Source organism: Habropoda laboriosa, unplaced genomic scaffold (assembly GCF_001263275.1).
Source record: "Habropoda laboriosa isolate 0110345459 unplaced genomic scaffold, ASM126327v1 scaffold57, whole genome shotgun sequence".
In the NCBI taxonomy this organism is placed as follows: domain Eukaryota; kingdom Metazoa; phylum Arthropoda; class Insecta; order Hymenoptera; family Apidae; genus Habropoda; species Habropoda laboriosa.
The window spans coordinates 2,607,249-2,634,360 of NW_017100229.1; the positions used below are offsets into that span (position 1 = coordinate 2,607,249).

General features: G+C 43.9%; 2 protein-coding genes across 2 annotated transcripts in view; one reads left to right on the forward strand and one right to left on the reverse strand.

Annotated features, from left to right (window-relative positions):
• Positions 1-22,050, reverse strand: part of LOC108571294 (serine/threonine-protein kinase 26) — a 93,640-nt gene extending 71,590 nt beyond the window's left edge. Inside the window, exon 1 of the mRNA XM_017933297.1 lies at positions 21,130-22,050. Coding sequence (XP_017788786.1) covers positions 21,130-21,144 — 15 coding nt within the window. The 5' untranslated portion in view covers positions 21,145-22,050. The remainder of the gene's footprint in view (positions 1-21,129) is intronic.
• A 369-nt stretch (positions 22,051-22,419) lies between these two features.
• LOC108571318 (UPF0430 protein CG31712-like) overlaps positions 22,420-27,112 on the forward strand; it is a 5,162-nt gene continuing 469 nt past the window's right edge. The window contains exons 1-5 of the mRNA XM_017933330.1: positions 22,420-22,732; positions 23,028-23,171; positions 23,553-23,600; positions 23,828-24,053; positions 26,966-26,989. Of these exons, the coding sequence (XP_017788819.1) occupies positions 22,590-22,732; positions 23,028-23,171; positions 23,553-23,600; positions 23,828-24,053; positions 26,966-26,989 (585 nt within the window). The 5' untranslated portion in view covers positions 22,420-22,589. The remainder of the gene's footprint in view (positions 22,733-23,027; positions 23,172-23,552; positions 23,601-23,827; positions 24,054-26,965; positions 26,990-27,112) is intronic.

A 27,112-nucleotide genomic window follows, 5' to 3' on the forward strand; every position in this document is an offset into this window, starting at 1 on the left:
ATCCATCCACTTCTCAAAAAATTCCCAGAACAACTTATCGCGAATGATCGAAACAAAACTTATCCATAGAAAAAAAAAGAGAAACCAAAAGGAATTCTCAGAGATCGCGATTACCTCTCAGGACGAATCCTCCACACGGCGATCCACGCACAGTATAGTGCACCCCCCAAATAACAACTGTACAGAGACTCTGACACTTTCACGACGGAAGAGGATGTTTGGTTATCCAAGTCGAGGGGTGCACACGGATACGCGTCTTGTTAGACAGTCGCGCGTCGACTGAAAGCTCCCTTACGTTCAACGAATTCGCGTAGTCGAACGACAACGGCGGCGCCACGACGCAACCCCTTACCAAGCAAGCCAACCAACCAACCAGCCGACGAACCATCCAGCTAGCCAGCCAGCCAGTAATTCTCTCTCTCTCCCTGCAGTGTCGTCGCAACCCCTGTTACCGCCTGAACAACCCCCACCACACCAAGGGATTGAAAACCACGCGGTGGAGGGGTTGCGTGTATCGCCACGCGCCCGACAAACTGGAGGGGGTGTCTGCTGGTGGAATTACTTCGCCTGGCAAAAACTCTCCCTCCATCTTTATCCCTCTATCTCGCTCTGACTCACCCTTTTCGTCGCTGGAGAACGAAACGGCGAGGAGGGGATGGAAGAGAGTTTAAGAATACGACGAGCACGAGAAGCGAGGAGTCCGGGGCGGTTTGAGGCCGATGTACCCCTGATCTGAAGGTCGCCAGGCACAAAGGAGATAAATTGGAATTTAGGGATGTTACTGGCTCACGGGAACCACTGATTTTCTTTTATTGCTTCTGCGTCCAACGCTGAGAGTGTCTTGACAGATAACGTTAAGGGGATACTGCGAGCGTTTAATGATAATGAAAATGTAGATAGTAGAGGGGACGTTGAGAAGAGGTTAATAGCAATTAGAAGGCAGAGAAGTGAAGTGTTACTCTGAGTGAATTTTCGGGAGTTTTATCTGGTGAGGAAGATTTCGTGGAAATTCTGTCTTGAAGAAGAAGAGGGACAAGTTTCGGAGGGGTTGAAAGTCCGACAGAGGCCGTTGCACTCTGTTACGAAGGTCGCGGTGGTGGAAGATTTCGGGATTGTTACTGATTCCTAGATGAAGGGATTGTTTCAAGTGTTTAGTCCGGGCTTCTCCTTCGAGGTATAATTGGAAACTTGGGGATCGTTGGCTAATGGATTCGTGAAATGGATTAATATTTAATCTGGAACGAAAGAATCCCTTCCTTTCTTCTGTTTTAGTGTGTTTTTCTTTCTACAATTACGGTGAAAATTCTCACGAGTGTGATGAAATAGATGTTTGAAGAAGGTGAATTAAAACGAAGCATTAATCACTAGAGCTACCTGGAATCGCGACCATGTATCGGAATTATGAATGTAAACGAGATAAAATGAATATTGCATGAATCGAAGATTAGAACTTTCCCGAGGAGAAGTTTGTCCGATTTTTGCACGGAGGAGTGAAGATCGAAGAGGGTTGGGAAAAGACGGGGGCAATGTACCACGGCGCAAAGGTCGTAGCGGCAACGTGAAAAAAAAGTAAATTAGGATTCGGCACCGAAATCTTTCGGGTCTTCGGTCGAATAAATCGAACAGAGGGGTTGAATTCGAGTTCCCTCTGCAGATATCGTCCTCACCCACACCGCTTCTTCTCGTTCCTAGTCCAACCAACTGATAAGAATAAACGCAGAAAACCGAGTGAAATATTACACCCATGAGCCGGAGGCGAACTTTAATTCCGTCTTTATCGAAGAAAAAATTAAATCTTCCTCAATTGGCTAATGCTTTTACGATTCTCTTTCATCGCGCGAAATATCCAAGCTACGGTTGGAATGGTTTTAAATTTTAAATACCAGACTGGTGAATGAATCTCGCCCGGGTGAATTCATCGTTTCCAAATCTTTACGAATGCCTCGGCAATATTCGACCATCTCGCACCACCTGAAATGAAATTAAAAGCTGTCCCTCCCACCTCCCCTGCTTGCCAGACAACGAAAGACTGCTATCTCTCGGCCGGCGAGAGAGGAATATTATAGAACGTTAACTCGTACAATCGAAACTTTTCCAGCGAGAGTTCGGTTGACGGCGTGAAAATGCCTCGCAGCTAGCACGAAACCAACCCTCGCGCTTTACGCCAACTTTTTTCTATCGCGTCGCGAGGTACGCGCGCGCAAGATAAATTAGAATCTGTCGGGATGGAAAGCTGCGTTATTTTCTTACGGAAACGGCGAGATTCTTTGCGGAAAGGACACATCGAGGGTGCGTGGTAAAAAGTTGATCGATAGAAGCGAGTAGAGTTCCTCGACTCATCCGCCCCCATCGACCATGTTGCGTGACCGAGAGTAATTCGTCACGAAAAACAGAGGAAAAGGAAACTGATCCCTATTCATTCAACGGATTACCATAATCCAGTAAAAAGAAAAAAATAACGCTGCACCACCCGCGACAAGATACCGCATAGAGATATCGCATAAATTGAATGCACAAATCATCGAAACATCGAACACACGAGTCAGAAAGAAAGTTATCTTGAAAAGCTTGGGGGATTAACGACCCGATCGCCGCGGTTTCCGCGGGCACAATGCGGGCGTACATTTCGAAAACATGAATATTCATCTCTCCTTTAAGCTCGCCGATGCATCTTCGAACGAAGAGGAATACAAATTCCGTGGCTGACGGGCCAGTTCGTGGCACGTTGAAAAATATCAGTTCTGCCAGAAGGATTTCGCGGGTTCCAAGCTTGGCCGATCGAGACGAGATTGGTGCACGAGTACCGAGAGAGCAGAGGAAAACCGGTTTCTTCGAGCTGGTTGAAGGATGTTGCGGTGCCCTGGAGGAGGCAAGGAACTTCGACGCCAGTACGAGGAACGCGTGGAAGATCGATCACGTCGGGTAGAACAGCGACGATGAATCGTGTAATTTCGGCCACTTACGCACTTTCGAGTAAACCGATAAATCCCCCGGTTCTCTAAAAAACAAGTATAAAAATACCGCGTTGCAAGGGGGGAGTTACACCGATGTAACCAAGAAAACGAAATTTATCTCCGGTTCGTGTAAATACGATGCTCTCTTTTTTTATTATACTCTTGTTCGAGACGATCGCTAGCTGGGTTCGCTAGTTACGAGGGAAACGTGCCACGACTGCGTCGAAATTTTTCTGGAATTCCGCCAGATTTCTTTGATTAAAAGAGAGATATTGTTTCGTGTCCACTGGCTAGCACTTTGCTTGAATTCGCAATGGAAGTGAATTTTCGGAGATTAAAGGACTTGCTTTGAAAAGTGGACCTAGAGAGGATGGGTTTAGCTCGAAGGGAGAGAGAGAGGCTCGGTTCGATCGAGTTCCCGGAATATGTGTGTCACCGTATTTTGCGGGATCCTCTGCCGATGGGTCCGTGAGTAAGAGATCAGATTATTCGCGTGTAATAAGGGTTACGAGCTTTATAGAGCGTGGTATCTGTATCAAGGGTGTGTCTGCCGGACACTACACAACGCCGACGGAGTTTTCCCCCCTTCGACACTACCGTGGGCTCACGTTAGTTTTATTCTCGTCGCGGTTTCTGTGCCAGCCAACCAAGGGCTGCAGCCTTCTCATCCAGAAACCGATGAGAAACAAAATAAATCTCGAGGCTTTAAAGCGCACGGAGGGCTACAACCTACATCTCCGTAACCGCGACTTTCTAAAAAGCTACTAATGAAAGGGTGTTTCGTAAAACTGGGGACTTTGCGGAAAAGAAAACTGCGTCGATGGGATAAAGGATCGATGGAAAATCGCTTACCACTCGCACAGACGGTGGCTCAGCCTTTATTATTCTCTTCTCAATTATCCTTCCTTCTTACCTGAAACAAACAGAAGCAACAGAAAGGAGTTAATTATCGAGAAAGAATTGTATAAACTGTCTTAAAAAAAGATCGATAAGAAAAATGCAAGTTTGTGATATTCGAAAGAAAACGCACTACAGAGCGTAGAAAATTACGAAGGGTCGGTTGTTTCGAGATTTATGGAGCAACACGAGGCATTCATTTTTCCAACGTTCTCCTAACCTCTTTTCCATTTTAACAGCATTTTGTTCCCGCCCGCGTTACTCGTTCTTGTCCTACGCTTGTAACTCGCGAATAATTCACTTCCACTCTCCGGAGCAGCTCAATTCTATTCTATTCAGCCTCGGCGTTATCAACCACCTCGTACGATTTCGTCTTGCAACTTTCTTAGCAAAATTCCAAGTACGCTAAAGCCAGTCGCACTTCTTCTTCAAATCCCCATGAAAATTCATCGCGGACGAAGGGGTAAAGTTTGGAAAAGGCGGATCGCTATTCCTCCCACGGGAACACTAGCGATTACTCATCTTTCGGAAGACCAGCCATAGAATTCCAATGATCGTGACACATAAGGAGCGGAACACGGCTGTGCGATAATTTAGGATCGTGACGTTACTCGGAAGGACAAAAAAAAAACCGAGAGGAATTGTGCAAATCGACAGCGGTGACGTCATTGAAAATACGCCGGTATGTCTCATCTTGCGGCTACGTGTTTGAATGAGAAAAGCGAGGCGCTAAGTATAAATGGTTATCGAGTGATCTGTGTAAATGTTATCGTACCATTAGCGATAACAAAAACGTATCTCGAGAATGAAACACGTGGAGTTTTATAATGTATGCAGGATTGCATCGTACGACGGACATCTCGATATCTCGTTACTCCGATTGACACGCACGTTTCCTGATAGTCTGTGTATGTGTGTGCTATGACTCACGTGGCAATTTTTAACATACTGCGTATCAAATGTACAATAGTTTTTTTGTCACGATTTATTACACTCTTTTTCGTTGTAAAAATGATCTTGGGATTTAATTCTTCTACACCTAGCTTTTCATCGATTAAATTCCACTTTATCTCAACTTGCTCTACCAAAAATGGTCGCGTCTATCGTCGCAGAGAAGTTTAAGACTCTCCCCCGTCAAAGGGGACGTAGAGAACTGTCGAGCGGGGTTTAATTATGATAGAGAGTCCGACGGAAATGTACCGTGTCCCGGAAAGTTCTGATTAACGTTCAACGGGGGCCAATTGAAAAATAGCGTTCCCGTGTGTACACAGGGCTTCATCCCGATGTCTCTTTTCCAACGACGGGGGACTGACGTTTAAGTATGTAAAATTAATTAACGTTAATTAACGTTCGCCGCGATGGTAGAGAGAGGAAGGAGAACCGTGAACGAGTTCGTGGCTCGAATACAGCGCAGAGATTACCACCCCTGGCAAGAACCCATTAAAAACTGCCAAGGCTGTTTACCGTTCACAAGCGTACAGGGACCGGGTAAAACCCTGTTGTACCTACCCAAAAATTCGATTCCGTTTCTCCGTGCTGCGGTTACCAGCCGATGTAATAACCTTCTATCCGAGATCATTCTCTACTAATCTTTATCGTCCGACTAAATCGACCTTTCTCCTATTATCCTGCACCTACGCGTTAACCACGAAGATTAAACGTAGTTGATGAAGTTGAAACAGAAAGAAGCTTGCATAATAGCAGTGTAACATCACGAGGTGAGAGAAAAAGTGTGTGTCCAGGAAGAAGAGTTAGATCTAGAAGAATTACAGCCTCGGCGAGGACAGGCCAAAGTTTTCCTTCTTACTAACTGGCCGCGATAACGACTAGAGACACTTTAAATCGGCGTTCGGCCTCGACTATCTCTCGACTAAGATATCCCTCGCACACTTGATCTCGGTGAGTAAATCGTATCCGCGGAAAGACCTGTGCCAAGTTCTCGAGCATGTCTGGGAAGTCGCCACCGAGGCTAGCTTCTTCTCTCGCGGTAAATCAGTGGAAACGCATCGAACAACCGTGTTCCCGGAGTGAAACGGCGCAGCCTGTCCAAAGGAGGGAAAAAGGGAGAAGAAGGATCGCAAGAAGTACGAGTTATGCGTGTAAAACAGAAAGTCGTAACGACCGAAGGATTTCGAAGGGACTTAGCATATAGGAACGTTCACGGATTTCGCCCGAGTCCGTGAATATTACGAGTTTGCTACCGTTTCTCTGAGACTTCTGTTTACGTTCTGCTGACGCATTGCTGAAAAATGTCGATTGCCAGTACGACTTGCTTGTCGATCTTTCGATACGCGTCGAATATGAAGACGTTTGTCGAGACATTCGGTAGATTTCGATAAGAGTAACGATGGCTTATCTCTCTCTCTCTCTCTCACGCGATTCTTGTTTACAGTGTATTTTCACACATGCGAACGGTGGCCTGTTTAACGTGAGTTTTAAGGTAAGCGGCTGCTTTAAGCATCTGTGTCGAGAAACCTTTCGATACCATTCTTAATTCTATTTTACGGGGCTTGGTAAACGAGGAAGTAGCGTGTGCGGACGAGCTAACTGTGGAGCGATGTGAAGGAATGAAAAATAGAATTAAAACAGGTTTGGAAGGTTTGTTTTCTTTTTTTTAGAAAGTTCAAGAGATCACAGATTTTTCCACGGATATTATCCTGCTCTAGAGTGATAAGAATCTTTTCCCTGGACGAAGGGAGAAAGGTAAGAGAAGGAAGAAATAATATCGATACTCTCGTAGCTTTTTCATCGCGATACACGTTTACGGAGGCCTCCATGAATTTTAATCGTCGAATAAGCGCGCACAGTTTGCGGAACGTATAAACAACGGTTGTATTTTTCCGGTGTGCTTGATTAAAATATTAATTGGGCGACAGATGCGGCTGAAAACGCGGGAAATAAGTGCGGCCGGAACAGTGCACGTAAACTTGCAAACAGAAACGCGGTGGAAAAACTGCTGCATCGAACTTCTGTTACACAGAATCGTATGATAATACAATTTCTCTCTACCGCACCTGCATTTCGACTGTTATCCCGTTTCACCCTGATTATCCCCGTTAATTGGAAACGTTGGTTGGTAATTTTTAATTAACGTTCTTCGGCTTGGAATTTTTTAATTTTCCATTTCTTCACTTTTCATTCGAATTCACTGGACAATGTATCCTTTCGACACACTGTCAAACAGAAATATCTCCACACTTTCGTTTCTTTCTTTCTTTTTTTGCGCAACAACGCCAGCATCAATACACGATAACCACGATCTATCGCCGACACGACGTTATCCCGGTAACATCATTAAGCTTTATCGTTGTCAGCCATGGGTGCACGTATCTGGCGTGATTCACATACGTGTCTCGCTAAACAACCGTGATACCGAACCTCCCATACGTCAACCACTTAATATATTTTCTTGCAGGGACCGGAGAAGAGGAGCGTGTTTCACAAGACGATACGTCGTCGCTTTCCTTTGTTGAGTCTGTACATTGCGATACTGTAAGCTACGCGGTGAGTTGTGCTCTTGTAGAATCGTTTCTTCCGAGAAACATCGAGTTCGTTTCCAATTCGATCAATTTTTCCAATTCGCTTCGTGCATCGATGTCGAAGTAAAAAGAAATAGAAATTGACAAGTGTTTATACGATGAAAATACATCGTCGTTCATTAGCCAGAGAAGGTAGTTTCACGAGCAGTCAAACTATAACTGCTCGATGCACTCACGGTTCCCTCGTAGTTCCGTCGCCACGTAAAAGCATCTAACGCACAGGATCGCTAAGATCAATAGCCTCGAGGACTTTTATCGTGGAGATAAATTACGTTTTAGATAAGGAGACACCTTTCAAGCGGTAGTAAACGAAACAACTGTACAAAGAAGGCGAGAGGTGTAACGAACCAAAGGGAATCAACGCTTGGAACAAATATCCCCTTTGAGAGACAGGTTAGCATCGGAACAAGAACGTAATTGTACAAATCGAACTATACGCGCTACGGTTCCCTTTGATTGCGAAAATGTACCTAAGAAACGAACGGCTTTATTGGATATCTCCGTGCAATTTTCTCCATTTCCACCGCTTCCCGTTTTATTTCATTCATGGCTGGAGAATACGGGAAGAATGGAAATGGCAAAAAAACGAGAGCTGATAAAATTAGAAAGCTCGTTTGATGTTTGTCCTTGAGCTTGAGCCGCCCTCTTATCGACCCGTCTTCCCAAACTATTTGATTAGGGATCGTCTTAATTAAAGTCGTTCACCCTCTAATTCCATCCTATCGCTTTATCTCTACTCATTCAAAGTCGCCACTCCATTGAGACGTACACGTAGGAGTATTAAGTCTTATCAGCGAGAATCTCTGGCCGTTAATTAAAACCCTCTCTATATAGATTTCGAGGAAACTCGACGGTTAATTGGAATTTTTCGATGTCTCTCTGTTCGCCGGTAGCGAAAATTAAACGACATTTTCGACGTACGGGGGACACATCGATGCTAAACGTAACGTGACGCGGCGCGACGACGAGTCTCGCAGGAAATTGGGCATGAGATTGAACGTTAATCCTTAATTTGTCCGGGAAGCTATCGTTTCGAAATGGATTTTATTACATCGCGAGGAAACACGGGAAGGGAAAAGAATCGAAACGTGTGATTCTGCGCGTGGATTTGCGAGTATTTTCAGCCGATTCGATATGATCGTATTGATTTTCGACAATTGCAATCCTCTCCGACCTGTCTCAACTCCACGGCTATTTTCGAACAGACGCATACACACTTTGGACAGTTACAGAAGAGGGGAGAGGCTTTAAAGGACACTTCGTAGGTTCAATTATTCCAGCTAATTAGCTGGTTAATGCCTCGAGCTGAAAATAGAAGGGATTTCCGCGTATCGGAAAGAGACGCGACTGTGTCGACGTAGACTATAGGTGGATGGATAAACCCCCGAGTGTTGGAATACGTACGTATTCCTTCGGTTGTTACCCTGGCCATCGACCGTCTGCGAGCCGCGTATCCTGGGGCAAGGACCTTCGCCGTATATATCCTGTGAACCCATTTCTAACGCCTGGTCGCTTTGGGGAATACCAGAGGGGGGAGAAAAGTGTACCGAATCATGTTGAATTTAAACTACCCACCGTGTAATATGCTATCTCCCTCAGGTGATTTCTTCCTCCACTTCTGCGTTACGCTTCAACTTATCGTATAAGGAAAGATCCATAGGACAGGAGAGAGAAATTAACATGCAAGAGAGGTTTATCCGATGCAACAGCGAACGAAGCAAGGAAGAGTCTCGAGGAGACTTTAGGGGAAAGTGAGAAAAGTAGATGAAAAGGAGGCCAGTGTATAACTAAATCCGAGATGAAAAACAGGAGGCTCTAACGTGGCCCACGTTTATTCAACCACCTGTTCAACCCTTCTCAATTTCCCATCCACTCTTCAAGATGGAAGCACTTCAACGTCTCTTTTCTTCCAGTTAGGAGGGCCTCCAACCACTCCCCTATTCACCGATCTATACGTTTCGAAATTATAGCAACGGGGGCCTAGTGTAATTTCCCTTTAATCCACCAACGTTAAACGTGTACAGCGCGAAGCGTGTAGCAAACATTTCAGAAGGTAACACGACGTGAAGTTTAATGAGAGATGAAAGATAATCGGTCTGGTACGCTATCAATTATCTCGTTAACTGGCTGGATTACGCCAAGATTCTGGCACGTTGCTTAACGAGACCATTATAAGACTCGAACGTACGAAGAATAACCATAAGATAATTACAAGTTAGAGTAGGGTAAAGTATGCACTGCGACTAATAACAATTGAAAATTAGCTAGAAGAGGCGATGGTTTTATCTGTCGGTGTGATAATTAATACGACAGAATCGAGAGTCTACCACGTATACCACATCGGATTCAGAATACCCAACACGTCACGAGTACTGATTATGTCTTCGTTGCCATAATCCAATTCACGAAACGGGCTTTACTGTAATGCACGTGTACGGTAGGAACTTACGTAAAGTACAGGCGACCGCGCAGTACTCGCGAGCCTCTGAATATCGACAGAGAGATGAGGGACGATCGGATAAGAAGAGAAAGAGAGAGAGAGAGAAAGGTTCGAGCTTAGGTTATCTCGATTATTCTACTATAATTCGAGCACGGTCTCTGTAACAACCAAGTCGAGGCTTCGGCGAACGCGAAAAACAACCCCTTTGGAGTTTCATCGTTGTTTTTATTAATCCTCGCGTGGATTAAACCTGGCGTAAAACAAATTACGAAACTTCACGCATATCATTCGGAAGATCCACGTCTGTTATTCCCGTGTACGTGTTATACCGTGTGCTCGGAGGATTTTCTCCCGGTGAACGTGTTCCCACACGACATATCCAGACATCCTCGAAAAATTACCACCCTATTTGCACGTTTGATGTATGGTATTACACAAATGATACCTACATTCGATGGATGGTTCGATTTTATTCCGACGTCTGGCTCAGATCAACGCTGGAGAGATAACGGACAGCCAAGCGACGTGTCTGTCGATACAAAACCACTTCCTGATTTGCAAGTGGCAGTCGTGAAAAGCTCTTTCCAAAGGATAATGGATAGCTATAAAACAGTTCTCGGGGCGTGGAGGCAACGGTATCTATCCTCTTGTAAGATTTCCTTATAGAGACGGATTCCACTGTAGACACCTACTTTAGTGCCACCGTCTCGGAATAACAGGAATATTTTAACGCGCCTCTTCCTCGCGCCACGGAGAGAGAACCTTTGCCTCTCTATAGAGGAAATTTCGATAGCTATGCGGAAAAGCACCTCTATCGGTACCGCCGATGAACCAATGTACTAAACGGCTTGAATACTCTTCGATACCGATACCACGGGCGAAATGTTACTCGTGTCGAGATTAATAATTGCTCGAGAGAGAGAAAATTCTACGGATGTACACTCCTGTTCACAAGTATCCGGACACCTGATGCATTTCTGCTAAAATAACTGCCGCTTCACGGAGGATTTTACGTCGAAGAAAAGAAGGTCGGAGTGGGATAAAAAAATAGGAAAATTAACGCGTCGAAGGATGGAAGAAAAATGTTGGCAGATGTCCGAAGGGAAGTTCGAAAGTGTTCGATTGTGAAACGATTCTTGACAAGAGTGTATTACGTTCTCCGCGGTAATTCAAGCATGCTTCTCGTAAACCTGCCGCCAATTCCTCGAGAAACATTTCGGCAAGCTTATCGCGGTATTACAACATTCAGATTCCTCCGAAGAATGTCCAGGAAAGTGGAACGCGTTAGAAAGTAATGCGGAACGAAGTGTTTTAAGGCGCCTACACACGGGCTGACAAATTCTTCGAACACACGGTGGTGACTTTGGTTCAAAGCAGACGTGGAACGTGTTTCACGACATGTATGTCAAATCGATGCACCTTGCGGACAAACAGAAGCCAGATGATAGGGTTTGCAATGTTGGAATTCTGAGAAGAACGTGCAACGTCACTCGAATCTAGTTATAACCCTTTCGATACAAAAGATAGCTACAATCTGTCGGCAGAGTTTCCGTCAATTTTTTCTCTCTGAAACTATTTCCATCCTAGAAAATAGTTCACTCGGAGCTCGAAGAACTTGGTTAGAAGCGTCGTTGCGGTTATGATAAGGAAGAACCATAAATGTAGAAGCGATAAAAAACCAACGGCGGGTTCTTAGTCGCGTGAGTAAATTACGCGTCACGCAGCTTGTAGATAAACGTACGATGAGTAAACTGATAAGGATAATTAGCGTTCGATGACTTTAACTTTGAGACAGATTCCTGTAGAATGGAGAAAGTGCAGACCGTCTGAAGTCTAAACTAGGCGAGGAAAAGAAGAAAAGATTGAAGAAGTGGAACCGGGGAAACTGGAGATATAAGAGGGCATCGGATAAGAAGAAGAAGATGTCGAGAGACGGCCAAGTTAACGAAGAAAACCTGGGGACACGAGAACAGGTAGAACAAAAGAGAACGGACAGAAAAATAAAAAGGATCAAGAGCGCCGGAAGAACATCATCATCTGCTACGGTTCCTAATGAGACATTTTTCTTTCCGAGATAGCCACCTTGTAGAAAGTAGAGACACGAGATCATCGGAGTACGGTAGATTCCCAAACGGATAGAACACAGTTCGACTATCTTTAATCATCTATGCAAATGCAACCGACATAACGCACGGAATTATTCATCGACTTCGAATCTGGGGATAGCTCGCGATTCCTATCACGATCGCATTTACCGAGACCAAAACTAATAAACCACTCCAACCTCTGGAATATCACGAAAGAATCCAATTCATCTTGACAAATGCTAACGATCGATCGAATAAAACTAAGAATTTCGTTTCAGAAGGTAATTGTCGAGGAAGATTGGCCGATATCCGAAAGCCTCGCTCTGCCTCCCTCGACATTTTAATTGGCAATTCTGGATAGGCCAGGTTGCATCCATCGTGATCCACGTCGATCAGTCATCATTGAAAATCCGTCAAACACATGCACACACGTCTTTGTGCCACTCTGACGTGCGCATAGATTGTTCCACAGAAGCCAGTTTATATAGCGGTGAATGGTAATTTGCTTTGTGATAACGGTTTTGGTTGGAAATTACCATAGGAAACACGGGATCGCTAGGTGGAAAGGTCTCGTTAGAGACCCATTTCGTCGCAAAGTCCTGATAACCGTATAATAAATGTAGAGGGATTAAGCCATTCTTAAGTACACCGAAGAAGGAAGGGATGGCGAGACGGAATTAACGGCGGAGGAATAAATTTTTCATAAGACGCGATCCGAGACTCGATAAATTATGGACGCATTCTGAAGGCTGCCGGGGGAATCGACGTCTGATGGAGAGGTGGTCGCTCGAGGATCGTTCTCCTCTGTAGAAGGAAGAGGCAGGACCTCGCGACACTCAGAAGTGGGTGAGAGAAGCGAGGAAGGAATTCCATTATCCCAGAGGCTGCATCCACAGCTTCGTTCTCGTATCGGAGGCCAGTTCCTTCCACGCTTCCTTCCTTCTTCCTTCCTATGTCCTAACACACCGCGGCAAGAACGCAGCCCACTGCACGGAATACCTCATTTCCTTTGTCCGTGCCTTTCTCACGATCCACACGATTCCTAGCTGCTGCTGCTCCTGCTGCTGGTCTTGGCTTCATAGCCAACGGACAGAAGGGTGGAATTGGCCGGCGCAGCTGAAACTCGGTAAATTGCGCGTCCAACTTTCACGAGGTTCCAGTCTCGCGTCGATTTCTTCCTTTCCTCAGGGGGGTATTCAATTGCGAACGAATCGAAGGCCTGGTTTGCCTCGATATTAAGCCACCGACGGCTGTTTCTAGCTTCGAATCCGAGGCGTTTCGAAACCCCTTTTCTCGAATCGAGTCTCTCTCTTCTTGAGAGTATAATTGCCTTTAAATGAATTCTTCTCCGGCAGAAGGGTATCGAGTTGCATTTACTCTTCGAGTGTACTCTCTTCGTACGGATTGCGTTATCCTTTGTTCGTAGCTCAAAGCTATCGATGGATAGCTCCCTCCCTCTCTAATCGATATCCTGTGTCTTTTGTGCGAAAGATAGGAAGGCTGAAAGGCGGACGAGACGAGTGTTACCGTCCGAAATACCAATTCAGGTCAATACCTCTTTCCTTGCACGTATTCACAAAAGACGGGTCAGCTTGACACCTTCCGCGGCGATGTTTTAGGAGAAACGGGTGAAGTGGATCCCGTAGACGACAGATCAATACCATCAAGTATGTGAGACGCGGCTAGGTATTTCTATCGGGGGTTCAACCACGGAAATGAGAGGACTGTGCAGACAAATGGAGTCAACGACCGGCCTATGAATTTGACGAGGAATTTTTTTCGATAAAAATTCCAAATCCAAGTTTTTGAAAATAAAGATCGCGAGAAACTTGTGTCAGTCTTTTATCGAGCTTTCCAAATCCGGCCAGTTCCCCACGAGCTTCCTTTTTTCTCACTTTTCCGCTTTTCTCCCTCAACTTTTGACACGCTTCCACGGCAGTTCGAGTGCACACTTCTCCAAACTCTTTTCTTCGATCGTGCTTTCTTACCGACACGACGCAACGTTACAAACTACCATCGAGTCTCCAGCGCGGCAAGAGAATATCTCCAAGCTAAGAAGTTTCGGCTATAAAGCAAACGGCGACTTTCGATATAGCATGAAATTACACGACGGAGATCAAGGGCTTAGCAATCGAGAAAGAGAGGGAGAGAGGAAGGAAGGAAGGAAGGAAGGAAGGAAGGAACGAGCCAGGAGTCTGGTAATTGCACTTCTGCGAAGTTTCCTACGCGGCCGATCGAATCGAACCCTTGGATTGTCGAAGGAAAACGGGGGAATGAAAAATACCCATAGAACGCTGTGAAGCTTGAGAAACGTACGTGGGGTGCAGTTGAACGTGTGCCGATCTGTTTTCGTCGCATTTACCTCAGATCGAGTCATCGAGGATACTTGTCCGAGGCATCAGAAGGCCTCGCCGCAAATAGATTCGAGTTTTTTCCGGATTAGACGGAGAGTTCCATCTCGATTCTTCGTAGACGGGCGAACGCAACGCATCACCGCGGAATCGGAATTTCCTTTCACCATGAACGAAAACCAGTTGTGCAAGAGGTTTTTTCTTTTTTCTTTCTACTGCACCCCGCCGGGGCTCGGAACGTGTCCCCCTCGATCGACGATTATGCAACTGTCCTGTTATCAGGGACCCAACGGTTTCGGCAACCGATAAAAATTGATAAAGTGAAACGGACCACATTGGCAGGTATACAAGCTCGTTACACCAGACACCGACGATAAAAAGACAAAATCCGATTTTTTCCAATCTGTACAGACACGCGCGCGCACACGTACACGCGAGTCGATGAACAGGTTGATCGTGTTTTTAACTCGATCGTACCGAAGCAGTATTATTAGCGTAGATCGTTTCCACCGATCACCAGGTGTAAAACGGTAGCCGAGATCGCTGATTAATTTTTCCTTCGATACACGTGGCTGGAGGAACGCTTTAGGGCCATAAGTCGAGACCAACTCGAGCTTCTGTCTGGTGGAAAAAAAAACGAACCTGTTTCACGGAGACAGGAAAACTGGATCCCCGTGACACCGGGAGTTGCGTTTCCTGTCTCTGAAACCGAGAAACACGTTCTCCTGACCTGTCACGGCTGCCTTCCTGAGAAAGCGGCGTGAACCGAGGGCATTTATGCTCGCGTGCGCGACTACACTTCGTTAAAACAATTTACGGGATAATTATTTAGCGGGAATTCGTTAGAGTTCCAAGTTTCAAACGACCGGCGACGTTTGTTAAATATTCTTCCAGAGAACGAGAGCGAGGGAGAGATTGATTAAAATTTCTTTTCCTCCTCGCCACGTCAATTTCGGTGCTTCCGAGGGAACAACAATGCAGCTTCGTTTCCTACCACCTTCACCCAATTAATCCGACGTCTTAATGAAATTTCATCGACTCGAGATTCAGCGGCGCGCCGAACTGATGCACCGGAATACGCGTCCACCCCCTTTCTACGCTTCCTGGAATGCACCTAATGCACGAGAATACCGAAAATAACTGGCGAACTATCTTATCAAAGATGTGCAGTTTTATCACGCGTGTGCAGAGTCAGAAACGTTTCCCGCAGACGAGATATATAGTCGATCTCTGTTTGCGACAGAACTTCCGAAGAGCGCGTACCAAGTTCCTAAGTAGTTTCCAAGTCTCGGGCAAAGCTTAACAATTTTGGAAGTATGCGTGGGAAAGGGGTGAGACTCGGAGGGGAATTGTTTCCAGACTGATATTTGGTATTGCTTTGTTCGTCCTTGGAGTAATTAGGGTTGATCCGCCCCAAAAAATTTTACCATCTACCTCGTAATCCAACTCGTTTCTTCGTCGTTAATTAATAACGTCGGAATAAATATTTAACCATTTCAACGAAACATACACATTTTTAAGGAAAATGTAATTTCCATTTCACAAGCAATCCCTACTTCGACATGTCGCTAGGTCCTCCGTCCGCGAAACTAAGGAATTGCAAAGAATAGGGAAAGCAATGGGCAATTTTGGGTGGAAGTTATAACACATCCCCCTGAAGCACGTCGACTCGACGTTATCACCTATGCGCCGTTCAAGTACACGGGCACACGAACATGGCCCAGCCCAGGTACGTAGGTGCACCGGATGCGAGCAGGGGTGCACGCACGTAAATGCACCCATACGAGCACGCAGTCTGCAGGTACAAATGCACACGGATGCAGATGCGTGTACGAAGGGTGGACGAGTACGAAGCTATTACTCGGTTTACGAGGGGCAACACGCTGCTGACGTTTACGGGCGAACGAAACCCGGCGAGTGCACCGGCACACGATTAATTCCCGCGCGCCTTGTTCCAATCCGAAAGTTTTACGGAAAATACGATACCAAGGGGAACGGTAGACGAGCACCTTGCCTTCTCTCTCTCTTTCTCTCTCTTTCTACATCCAGAGAAATCTGCGTGCGTTTTCCGTAAGGGACGATGCTTACTTGGGAAAGCTAGAGCTTTCGTCTGCGAACCACGCGGCTAGAAAACGGATAATTAAAGCACCGTTGCGTTTCGAGCGAGGTTACCCACGCGGGGTGGGAATTATGGTAACACTTGTTGTAGGAATGGCATGAATACAGTAAGGTCGGCCTCTGGTTACTGCTATGGTACCACGGCCCATTATTTCTAGTTTGTAAGTTATTCCAAGTACGATTCGAAAGGATTATTACGTTATACAGGGTGTCTCGTAATACGTGTCTGATCGAGACTCTTGAAATTCGTCGATTAAAAAAGAAAAGTGAAAGAATATCGCGTATAGGGAAGATTACTCGCAGTTGTCCGGATGCTTTATCGTCGAGGAAGAATAATGGAATCGTGGTCATTCAGCGATTACGACTGGGTTTCGGTTTGGCCACGGTGCCAATTTTTAACGCCGTTCTCCAATGCGTGCTCACGCAACGATGAACGCTCTTTTCTCTTCTACGGTGCATATTTTATCGAGAATAAAATGGACAACGGCCAACTACGACTTGTAAACCCGTGGCCGACCCCGTACTACCTTCACGACGTTGGTCACGAAGCGACGATTTAGATTCGCGAAAGCAACGAGGCTCGATAAATTTCAATTTTATGACGCGCGTCATACTTTTCCTTACGGAGCTTCGATCCTTGTGCTTTCTGCCTTGCCTCTTTGTCGTTCGTACACAGGCCGAGATTCGATCGGGGAATTTCTCGAGCGGCGGGACGCAGAGATCGTGTAAGAAATTGGCGAGATACGATTCTACCGATGTCGAAACGAAACGACGACGACAGATTTTAATTGACCAGGAAGCAGAGATTACACCTGGAAAGAGAGCACACAATGGTGCATTGTCCGCGGGACAAGCGTCAACCTTAATCACGGATGTACCCCGCCTTTGTCAATTTCCATAGTTCAATTCTGCCTGTGTTGTCTATTGCCGCTCGCCCACGGATTCGCTCGAAACATCGGCGCATCTAATACGCATTTGTCCCTGTTGCACTTTATACGTATACACATACACATATATATATACATGGTCGAGAAACAGAGATAAGCAGCCACGATGCTGCTGCATCGAGGCCACGATCAAACAATGTCTATTGTGCAACCGGTAAGCGATACTAACGACTATCTCACCTCATCGTTGGATGTTTTGATATCTCCATTATAGAAATGAAATTTCACAAGTATTCACGTGACAAACAATCCCCCTCCTCCTCTCCCATCGTTGCGACTTTTCGTCGGCACGTTTTCCGCCAACAACGTGTCAACGTACCCACGGCAAATTATTCGCCAGGTATCCTTGACACCCACGGATCGACGTTAATTAAAAAAGATACGCGCAGGCACTTCACCCACGTTCTCACGAGTGCCCGATCCACGACGCGATAACACCATTTGAAAATAATAATAAAGATTCGCCGAGATAATGATATTCCTGGATCGATATGAAAAGCAACGAGAGTCGTCTTTATGTTAACCTCCTTTCCGCCCCGCGTTGTCGATCGCTTATGGAACTCCAGGGGAAAAAGGAACTACGTATCACTGAAAACTTTATCGCTCTAACCGCCTACGTAATAACGGTATAGCCGTGAAGGAACATACACACGGTCTCTCTCTCTCTCTCTTGAAATTCTCGCGTCGATAAAGTTTAAACAGGGAACAACGCGAGCGATAACCATGCACGTATGCATGTACGTTTGTACGATTGTTTGTGCAAGTCCCTGCTACCCGAGGTGCAAGTTGGGCTTTCCGGAATACGATAAGAATGACGACGTCGATACCAGGTCTGGCTAGACCGGGTGCCGAACTTGCCGGAGAAATTCGTTGGGAAAACGGAGAGAAATGTAGGGGACCCTTGACCCTTATGCCCTGTAAAAGATTTTAATATCCAGATCGTTTGGTTCAAATTTAGAATCTTGTTATCAGGATCAAATGGACAATTTCCAACGTCGTTGGAAGAAAAATGGGAAAATTCGCGAGGTACACCCGGTAGACACGTACGGTGGTATTTAACGCGACTAACGGGTTCCTCGTTTTCGTCATTTTTACGGCCGCGCATATTAATTACCCGCGAATGAGATTCCCCCGCGAACCTGCGGCCTGTTTTCGCTTACGTCGAAACCGTTTCGCAGAAGTGGGAATTTTTTGGCCGGCCCGATGTTGAGATATCAAAAAGCTGGTTTCGTAAGTAGACAACCTTCGCTTTCACCGCGACTTATTTGACCAGTTGCAGAAAGTTCGTTCGACGAGCTTTCCGACGGGGGTGGGAGGAAAAAGTGCGAGGACAACTCGACTGTACAAGGTGTTGGAAAGTTTAAAAGGGCGCGAAAACGTGGCACGGAAAGGTATAAACGCGTTATCACGAAGGCTCGATATGGGAAAAAGAAGCCATATGATCGTGGACGAACGACTGGGTGCCATAGAAGGGAGTACAACGATGGAATCCCGCCCTGGCCACTCGTATATATTCCATCTCGATCGATATGACCGGGTAGCAGGTGCCTTTGTTCGTAAGGGCAACCACTTTTACCTTTTTCCTTTTCGTACGGTGACGTTCGTGCCTCGCGAATTAATCATGCTTCCGTTTTACAATCAACACCGAAGCATATTTTCTTCAAAAATTTTCAGATGTTCTTTCGAACCGTATCGTAAAATATAGCACAGTTCATTAGGCGAAAAATCCGATACAAATTTAAATACGTAACACGGGCAACAACGGTTGATCGCAGCGATGCAACGATGAGAATAAAGGTTACAGGCTGAATGGTAGAAAATCATGGCAAATAATACGCGTCGTAGCGTATGAAGATTAATGGCGAACGCTGATGCGTTCTTTCATTAATTTCTCGTTTAAAGAGCGCGCGTGGAACGGATGAATGATCTACGCGTACGCACGCACACACGGGCAAAGCCTCGTAGTCGCATGCGACCACGGTGCCAGAGGCAAAATATACAAACGTCGCGTCTTTCAAAATAACACCGATTAACTGCTTTAACTATCCATTTTAATCCCGACTCCCTCCAAAAAATTCCCACCAACCACCTATTACCCTTCGTTTCTACACGGAAATCCTCCTGGTGACGTGGGCACCGACGATTATATAAATACGACTCGTACGATTACAGTATTCATTTTCCCCCACTCGTCGTCGTATCACGCGATATCAGTGCGTATCGATGAAATCCGACCGTGGTGTATTAATTACTGGTCAGCGATCTTTTTGTACGTCGCGAACGTACGATTGCGTACGATTAGAACGAGCTGGCGGTATGCGTCACCGACCACGATACTCTCTGCCTGGCCCGATAGATAATCCTCGAGCTTAAACTATTTTAAAGTAGCGAATAGATAGCACCCTATTCACCATATGCGCGACACGCCGATGTTTATTTTTCTTTTAATATTTTTTTCTTATCTCGTACCAGGTTGAACGGAAGTTTTTTTTCTTATGGATTAGAAGTAACGCGCGCCATTCGGTATCGGGTATATCATCTTACCACCTGAATCGGGTACATTGAAACATTTTTTTTTTTTTTCGTTTCTTTCTTTCACTACTCTGTCGTGGAAACACGATATCTCGTGTCTCTTTATGGGATATGGTTACGCAATATCGTTACGAAGCAACGTTACAGAGGCAGGCAATAGGCGATAGCCACGGTATACGTGTATGTACACGCAGCCACGAATACAGCCTGCTTAAAGTGATGTAATTGTTTACTAAATCGCGCTGAAAGCATAATCTTTCGCTGGAGGACACGTGTCTCCGTTTCTCCGCGCGAAACGCGAGAACTCGCGGGGCAATTAAAGTATGTAAACATCGCCTGGTATTCTTCGGTGAAATAGTTCTTTTGCCCGGCGAGATTCTTGGAAATGTGACCCTGAATAAAAGAAAGGACTCTCGTATATGCTACGTCGCATTACTATGTCGCTACACGCACACGCGACACGCATATACGCGAAATAAACCGGATAATGGAATACCGCCGTAAAGAGACAGGTAAAGATATCCGGAGGAGACAACGACACGGTGGATCGATGTTTCTCATCAATCACCACGGAAGTATTTCGACAAGAGTAGCGATAGCGAATTATCTGAAGCGAGATCAAATTGTACGATTCAGATAGCGCTTTTTGGCCTGGTGTACGATAGTACACGGTCGTTCGATCACGATGCTGTACAAGTAAACCTCGTATCGTATTGTCAGCGAAGGGTAACCGGATCAGTCTGATTTCAACGAGTCTCGCGTCGTTCAATGAGAAAGAATCAGCGACACTGTTCTATTACACTGAATCATACGAAAGGTCGTATTTTCTAACGCACGTTCGCGTATTTCCTCTTCAGAATATGTAGTAAAATACAACACAACGTATCCGTGTTATTTTCAATCAATGAAAACACTACGTGACCCTTCAAGTGCACCAACCTAATATTAAAGAAACACGGTGTGTGTGTCTCTGGCAAGAAACGAAACGAAACGAAACAAGGCAAACTTGTTCTTTTCAGTAAGAAAGAGAGAAAGAGAGAGGGAGAGGGAGATGAGAATGAAGAGATGCGAGAGAGTAGGGATGAGCAGGAGAGGGGAGTGGAAGAGGGAGAGGAGTTGATAACATGCCAGCTGTGCGCAGGAACGAAGAGGTTAGGTTAGAATTGGCGTTTGGGGGTCGCGAGGTCAGCTCACGGGATCGAACGACCGAACGTAGATAGGAGAGATAGCGGTAGATATACCGTGTTCGAATAATGAGACTCACCTCGTTGAAGGCCATCTTCTTCGTTATGCTTCCGGACTCGCGGCTGCTTCCGGCACCTCCTTGCCCCACCGCTCCTGTAGATGAGGATCGTCTCCCGGGGCCGCCGGACTAGTTGTTCCAGCAGCAGCTGATCTCGCCTGTCCAGAAATCCAGGGGAGGACGAGAGCACATCGAAACGGCGAGAAACGCCACTCGCGGCACACCAGACACGAGCACGAAGCCGAGCACGACGACAGCGACGACGACGACGACGACGACACTCGCGACCGACCTGTCTCGCAGCCCTCCGCGACACACATACGTCACGGGACAAAACGACCGTACACCTTTGCCGTGGGGGACCGCCTAACCAAACGGACACTTTCGATCGACTTGCACGCGATCCGTCACGCGATTACCATCCCCCACACGAGCGAGTCGACGTTCCGAGGATAATCTGGCATTCCTCAGGTGGGCACCGACAGGCACCTTCGCCGACGTTCCAAATACCGCAACCGTTTAACCGGTCGATCAGAGTGATTTACGATAATCCCGACGCGTTACCAATCGACTGTCACTCTACTATACGCGTATACTGATCGAAACGATCTCCTTGATTACTCTCTAACCGTTTCTCGCACTGTTTTTTTCACGTATTTATATCCGTCGCAGAACTATCCGCAAACAGAGGGGCGCCATCTTGATTTCTGCTGTCGCGGAACGAGCCGAATGAGATGCGCGCGTCGCCGACACAGCTGTGAACGGGTACACACGATGGGTGACCGCGGTATTTCGGAACACATGCGACGCAACCACTTTCCACACTCGTCTCTTACTACGACGTGTTAGAATACGACCTGATTGTTATTCAGAAGTTACGACCTTCGTTGATGGATCGTTCGACACGCGTCGCAGTTTCCTTTCTGTTCGCGCGTATTTTATACCTAGAAAGCGTAACAACGCAAACTGATATACTTTGTACTACATATTATGTGAAATGGTAATTGAAAATTGCGGGAATTCGTACGATACTGTAACTACGTTCTGATTGGCGGAACACCAATGGAAGGAATTTTACCGTGGAATTTGAACGCGAAAGTTTCACGCTCGGAATAGTTTGTCAAGTGGCGTAGTTGATAAATCGATAATTAGAAAGGCGAAAGGGGTGCTTGATTAAGTGAGAACGATAGTTTTTATGGTGTATACCTAAAATATTCTTGAAATTTCGCTGAAAAAAAGACTGCGACGAACGGAGGTATTTCAAGCTCGCACGCCATCTTGAATACTAACTTAAAAATGGCCGCTGAAGCTGCGGCATAAGTCAGTGGTGCAGTGTACACGATAGCAGTGCTTGGTTTATTGTTGTATTACGGTGTTCGCGTAGTGTTCGGTTATTTTTAAATATAGATACCCTTTTGCGGTTTTAGTATATCTTTAGTTTTGCGTGTGATTCTTTGAAAAAGACAGTAGAGCTGCTTGTAATGGGCCGTTCTAGATCCAGGACAAAATCTCCTAGTAGGCGGCGTCATAAGAGTAAGCATTCGAGAAAACGTTCCAAGTCGCGTGAAAAGCATTCGAACAACAAATACTCCGACAAGCCAAAGGAACGCAGTTCAAAGTCAAGGTAATCTCTTCTACGTCCCCATCAAATACACGCATATTGTATCCGTTTCGTTTTATTGAGTTTCCGCCATTTTGCCACACATACGATAAAAGAAAACTTTTACACTTTGATATATGTATGTTACGTGTGGGACTTACGTCGTTTATAGTGGTATATATCTTAATGCGTCGTTCGTAGTTTTCTATTAATAAATGTTGCAACGCAGTCTACGAATTGTACTTCGCTTATCGGTTAGTTTGTCTCGTCGTTACGTTGTAGTCAGGTGTAACGTGAATCCATTTATTTGTTTATGCAGGAAACGGTCACATTCTGCATCTTCTAGTTCAGGCACAGACGCTTCAGATGATGTTCACATTGTCAGTCACAAGAAACGGTCGTATAGAGACAGGGATCGTAAAATGGATGAGGTAGAAAGATTAGCAGAAATGGAGCGTCAGAGGTAATTAGTTTATCCAAATCTAGTTGCTTCTTGTTTAATTTACCTGCTTTTATCTATCAAGCATACTTAGACTAATATTAGTTGTACGTAATAGTTTGTTTTTATTGAAAAACATTGGATTAAAGAGGATGACAAGTTAAATTGTTCTATCATTTACATGTGCACTTGATGTTATTGTAGAGTTAAGGTATTTATACCTAGCAGTTACATTGTGTATTGTATTCTATGATATTCTTTATTTTTTCTTTGCTGCAATCAAATAAAAATATTTGCAAACGTGAATACATCTCATTGTGTTTTATTTGTTATAATGCAAAACTTTATTTCTATACTTTAATTCCATTGGTATACGTTTTTTTTTATTTATAATTATGTTGTCAGGAAAAAGAAAGAATTATCGAACAAAATCTTCACCGCAAGTGCAGTTGGGTAAGATTGTATGACTATCTCATGGTGGTGGTTTATCATGTCATGTTTGTATGCAAATAAGTACCTGATATTTTAATAAATCAAATTTTTTCAATTTACCTGTATAATTGTGTTCAGAAATTGTTGAAATAAATTTGACGAAAAAAGCATGCTAGGTGACTTACATATTTGGAGAGTGTGTGCTACTCCTGTAGCATTAGAACAACAAAATATTCCTGTGTTTACAGAAGGCAACGCGAGGTGGAACAAAAAATGGTGGAGGAAGAAGCTGCCAAACGAATAGAAGAACTAGTGCAGAAGAGGGTGGAGGAAGAGCTAGAAAAACGTAAGGAGGAAATAGAAGCTGAAGTACAAAGGAGAGTAGAAGAAGCTAAAAGGGCTATGGAGCGTCAAATGATGGAGGAAATGGAATGGAGACAAGCAAAGCTTCGTGAGGAGGAGAAACGAAGAGAGGTAAGACCAATCCAGAGAAACATTGGCCAGTGTTAGCCCAAGCGCTGTTTCGATCAACAGGAAATAAGTCTGGTGCTCTATCCTCGCATTATTTTTATATTTATATGAACGATTTATTTTTATAAAAAGGCAAAGCTATAAATATCTATGAAAATGTATAATAATGGAGGAAATGTATTTTATAATTTAATAGCTTGACTGGTAAGATACACTTTAATTTATATGTTTTTAAAGCTATGAAAGAGAAAAAGCTTAGGGGTACTATATATATATATGTTGTGCGTATATCGACGTAAAAAGATTATAAAATTCTAATTGGACATTCTATGAAATTATATAAATGTTACTAGTTGAACAGTATCTATGGTGAAAACAAACACGTGTGGTTGTAGCGCTATATTAAGCCTCTATTTCGCGATCACAGCGTTTGGGCTTGAAGCATTGTGGTTGATAATTATGAGAAAAGTATTATTAAAAAGCCACATTGCTTCGACTTCCCAGCATCCACTGAGGTCGCGTTGTTGGGAATGTATACTTTCTCTTGTGGGAAGAATTTTGCTATTATAGGCGCATGTATCGGTTATTTATGAACAGAATATTGTATTTGTACCATGTATATATTTATATATTTGTACAACATTTAATACCTTTCATCACACAATATTTTTGATCGCCAGTTGTACTCGCTATTGAAAAAATTGCGTTCGGACGACTACGCCTACGTTTTTGCTCGCAATTTTTACAATCGTCGTACCTGACAATCCAGCAGACCTAATTACTTATCGATCTAGTTTATATCCGCGTGTGTGAATGTCCACATAATCGTATCGTTCAGTCTTTTTAACCGAGTAGAGAAAGAAGCATCCAATTACTTAAAGTTAGCGATCCCAAACTTTGTAACTTGCTAAGCAGAAAGAAAAAAAAAAAAAACATTACGATCGTAAGTTTGAAATAAAGTTATTTTTCTAACGAAACTACTAGGAAACTGATATTTTTCCCTGAACAGTGTTTTGCTGTCAGTGAAACGGTAGATTTACAAAATTATCGAACATTTTTTCACGAGAATTTTGTTAAATTTTATCGTAAGACGTTTGCAGAATTTTTCTTAGCTCTATCTAGGCGGTATACCTAAATCATGGGGTATATATAAAAACAGTAATAAAGATTGCGAACTAGACTTTTATCCTTTTCTCAATCGATATATATGTATATATATCTTTTTTCACATACGAATTATCTATTTTTTTTTTTGTTTTTTTTTTTTTTGTTCCTTTTAATAATCGTATCTGATATACTTCGATGAAATGCTTTTTTTTAAACATTATGGAAATAAAGGATAGAATCGTTAATAGCTTTAATAATAATGAGAAGAAACATTTTATTCTGTCCCATAACTTCACATTCTAAGCTCTAATAACAGCTTCAACTAATTTAGCGTAACTGATATTCCAATGAGTTACAAGAAAAGGGGTCCTGTTATTTGATCAAATTGGCAACGATTTTAACTACCTACAGATTAAAACTTTATACATACATATGTGTGTATACTCAAGTGATATTTTCGTCTTTTTTTTTTCAATTGTTTTTTTTTTGTTTTTTTTTTGTCACTTCTCTTTTCTCTCTCTCTCTCTCTCTATATATATATAATATTTCGTTTCTCCTCGAATTACGAGTAGGAGTTTCTCTTCTACCAGGTCTTTTTATGTATGTGCACAATTATTTATTCTCACCCTCGGGAAATCAGCACGTTCCGGTCAAATGGACAGCGACCCTGATTACAAGTTGACCATACTTTTTTATCCTTATTGCTTTGCACATTGAGTTTGCACTGAATATGTGGACAAGTTTGGGAGAGAAATTAATTAGAAAGGGAGAAGTAGACCTTAAAGGGCAGAATTAGAAATCCCATAGCAACAAAGCACGACCTAGCAATATATAGGTCACCTTCCTTACTGACTACCAACAGAAGATGCCGGTTTTTTACTCACTGCTGAGTGATTGTCGATGAAGAAGGCATCCCCTACGTGCTGGCGTGAGCTTCATTCAGGTATTATCCAATTTATATATTCATAATTCATTTTATACCAATTACATTATTATCGTTCTTTGTTTAAAATAAATAAATAAACACTATGTATCGGAAAGACAATACTAGGGATTATTTTAGATTTGCTAAATATTAATACCTGGGACACAACGCATTTTCGTCGACAGGTCGGGGCGGATGGCACCACTCGTTCGTAAATATTTTTTTAAATACGTTTACCATCTTTTATTTTTTTTCTCTTGTCAAACGCACATCAACCATTTAACGAAGATTGTATATTATTATCGAACGAATTATCTCTTGCGCAAGGAACTTGGCGTTTTTTTTTTTTGTCTTTCTTTTCCCCCTAAAGTTACTTTTTTGTTTTGTTTTTTTTTTCCGTTTGGTAAAGTATCTTTCGATAATACACCTTTTGCATTTAGAACTTTACTGCTGCACCATTTAAAAAAAAGAAAAGAAAAGAGTTCACTCGACGTGTCGCGTTTTAAGAATGAAAAAAACGAAAGGAGAGTTACGAACTTTTGCTGTACGTCTTTGTTTGCATGCACAGTGGATTGATTCAGAAATCATAATTCACGTTTTTTCACTTTCAAGTGGCATCCTAAGTGGTCGTATTTCCATCTGGGGAATCTGACAATAAACAGCATTCGCTGGGATACAAAGAGAGGAGCTGGTTTAATCCAAAAAACGAAAAACTGGAACTGGGTTTACACATGCGTCCTCCGTTGTTACTTTGTCTGAACAAAGCCATCCTTCAGATATTTTCTCTTTGGTACCCGACCTCGAAATTCTCACACATTTCCCGAACATATTCTTTCCCATATAAAGGGCATATAATATACACACAGAAAAAAAAAAAGAAAAGAAAAGAAAAAAGAAAAAAAGAATGGTTCGTAGGATGTATAACACTAGGCTGTTGACATAGCGGCACTATGATTTTGGATATGAACGGTGTAACAACAGCTGGTGAGCGACACCATCATTGCTTCATGTAAATAGATCCCATTGTCGT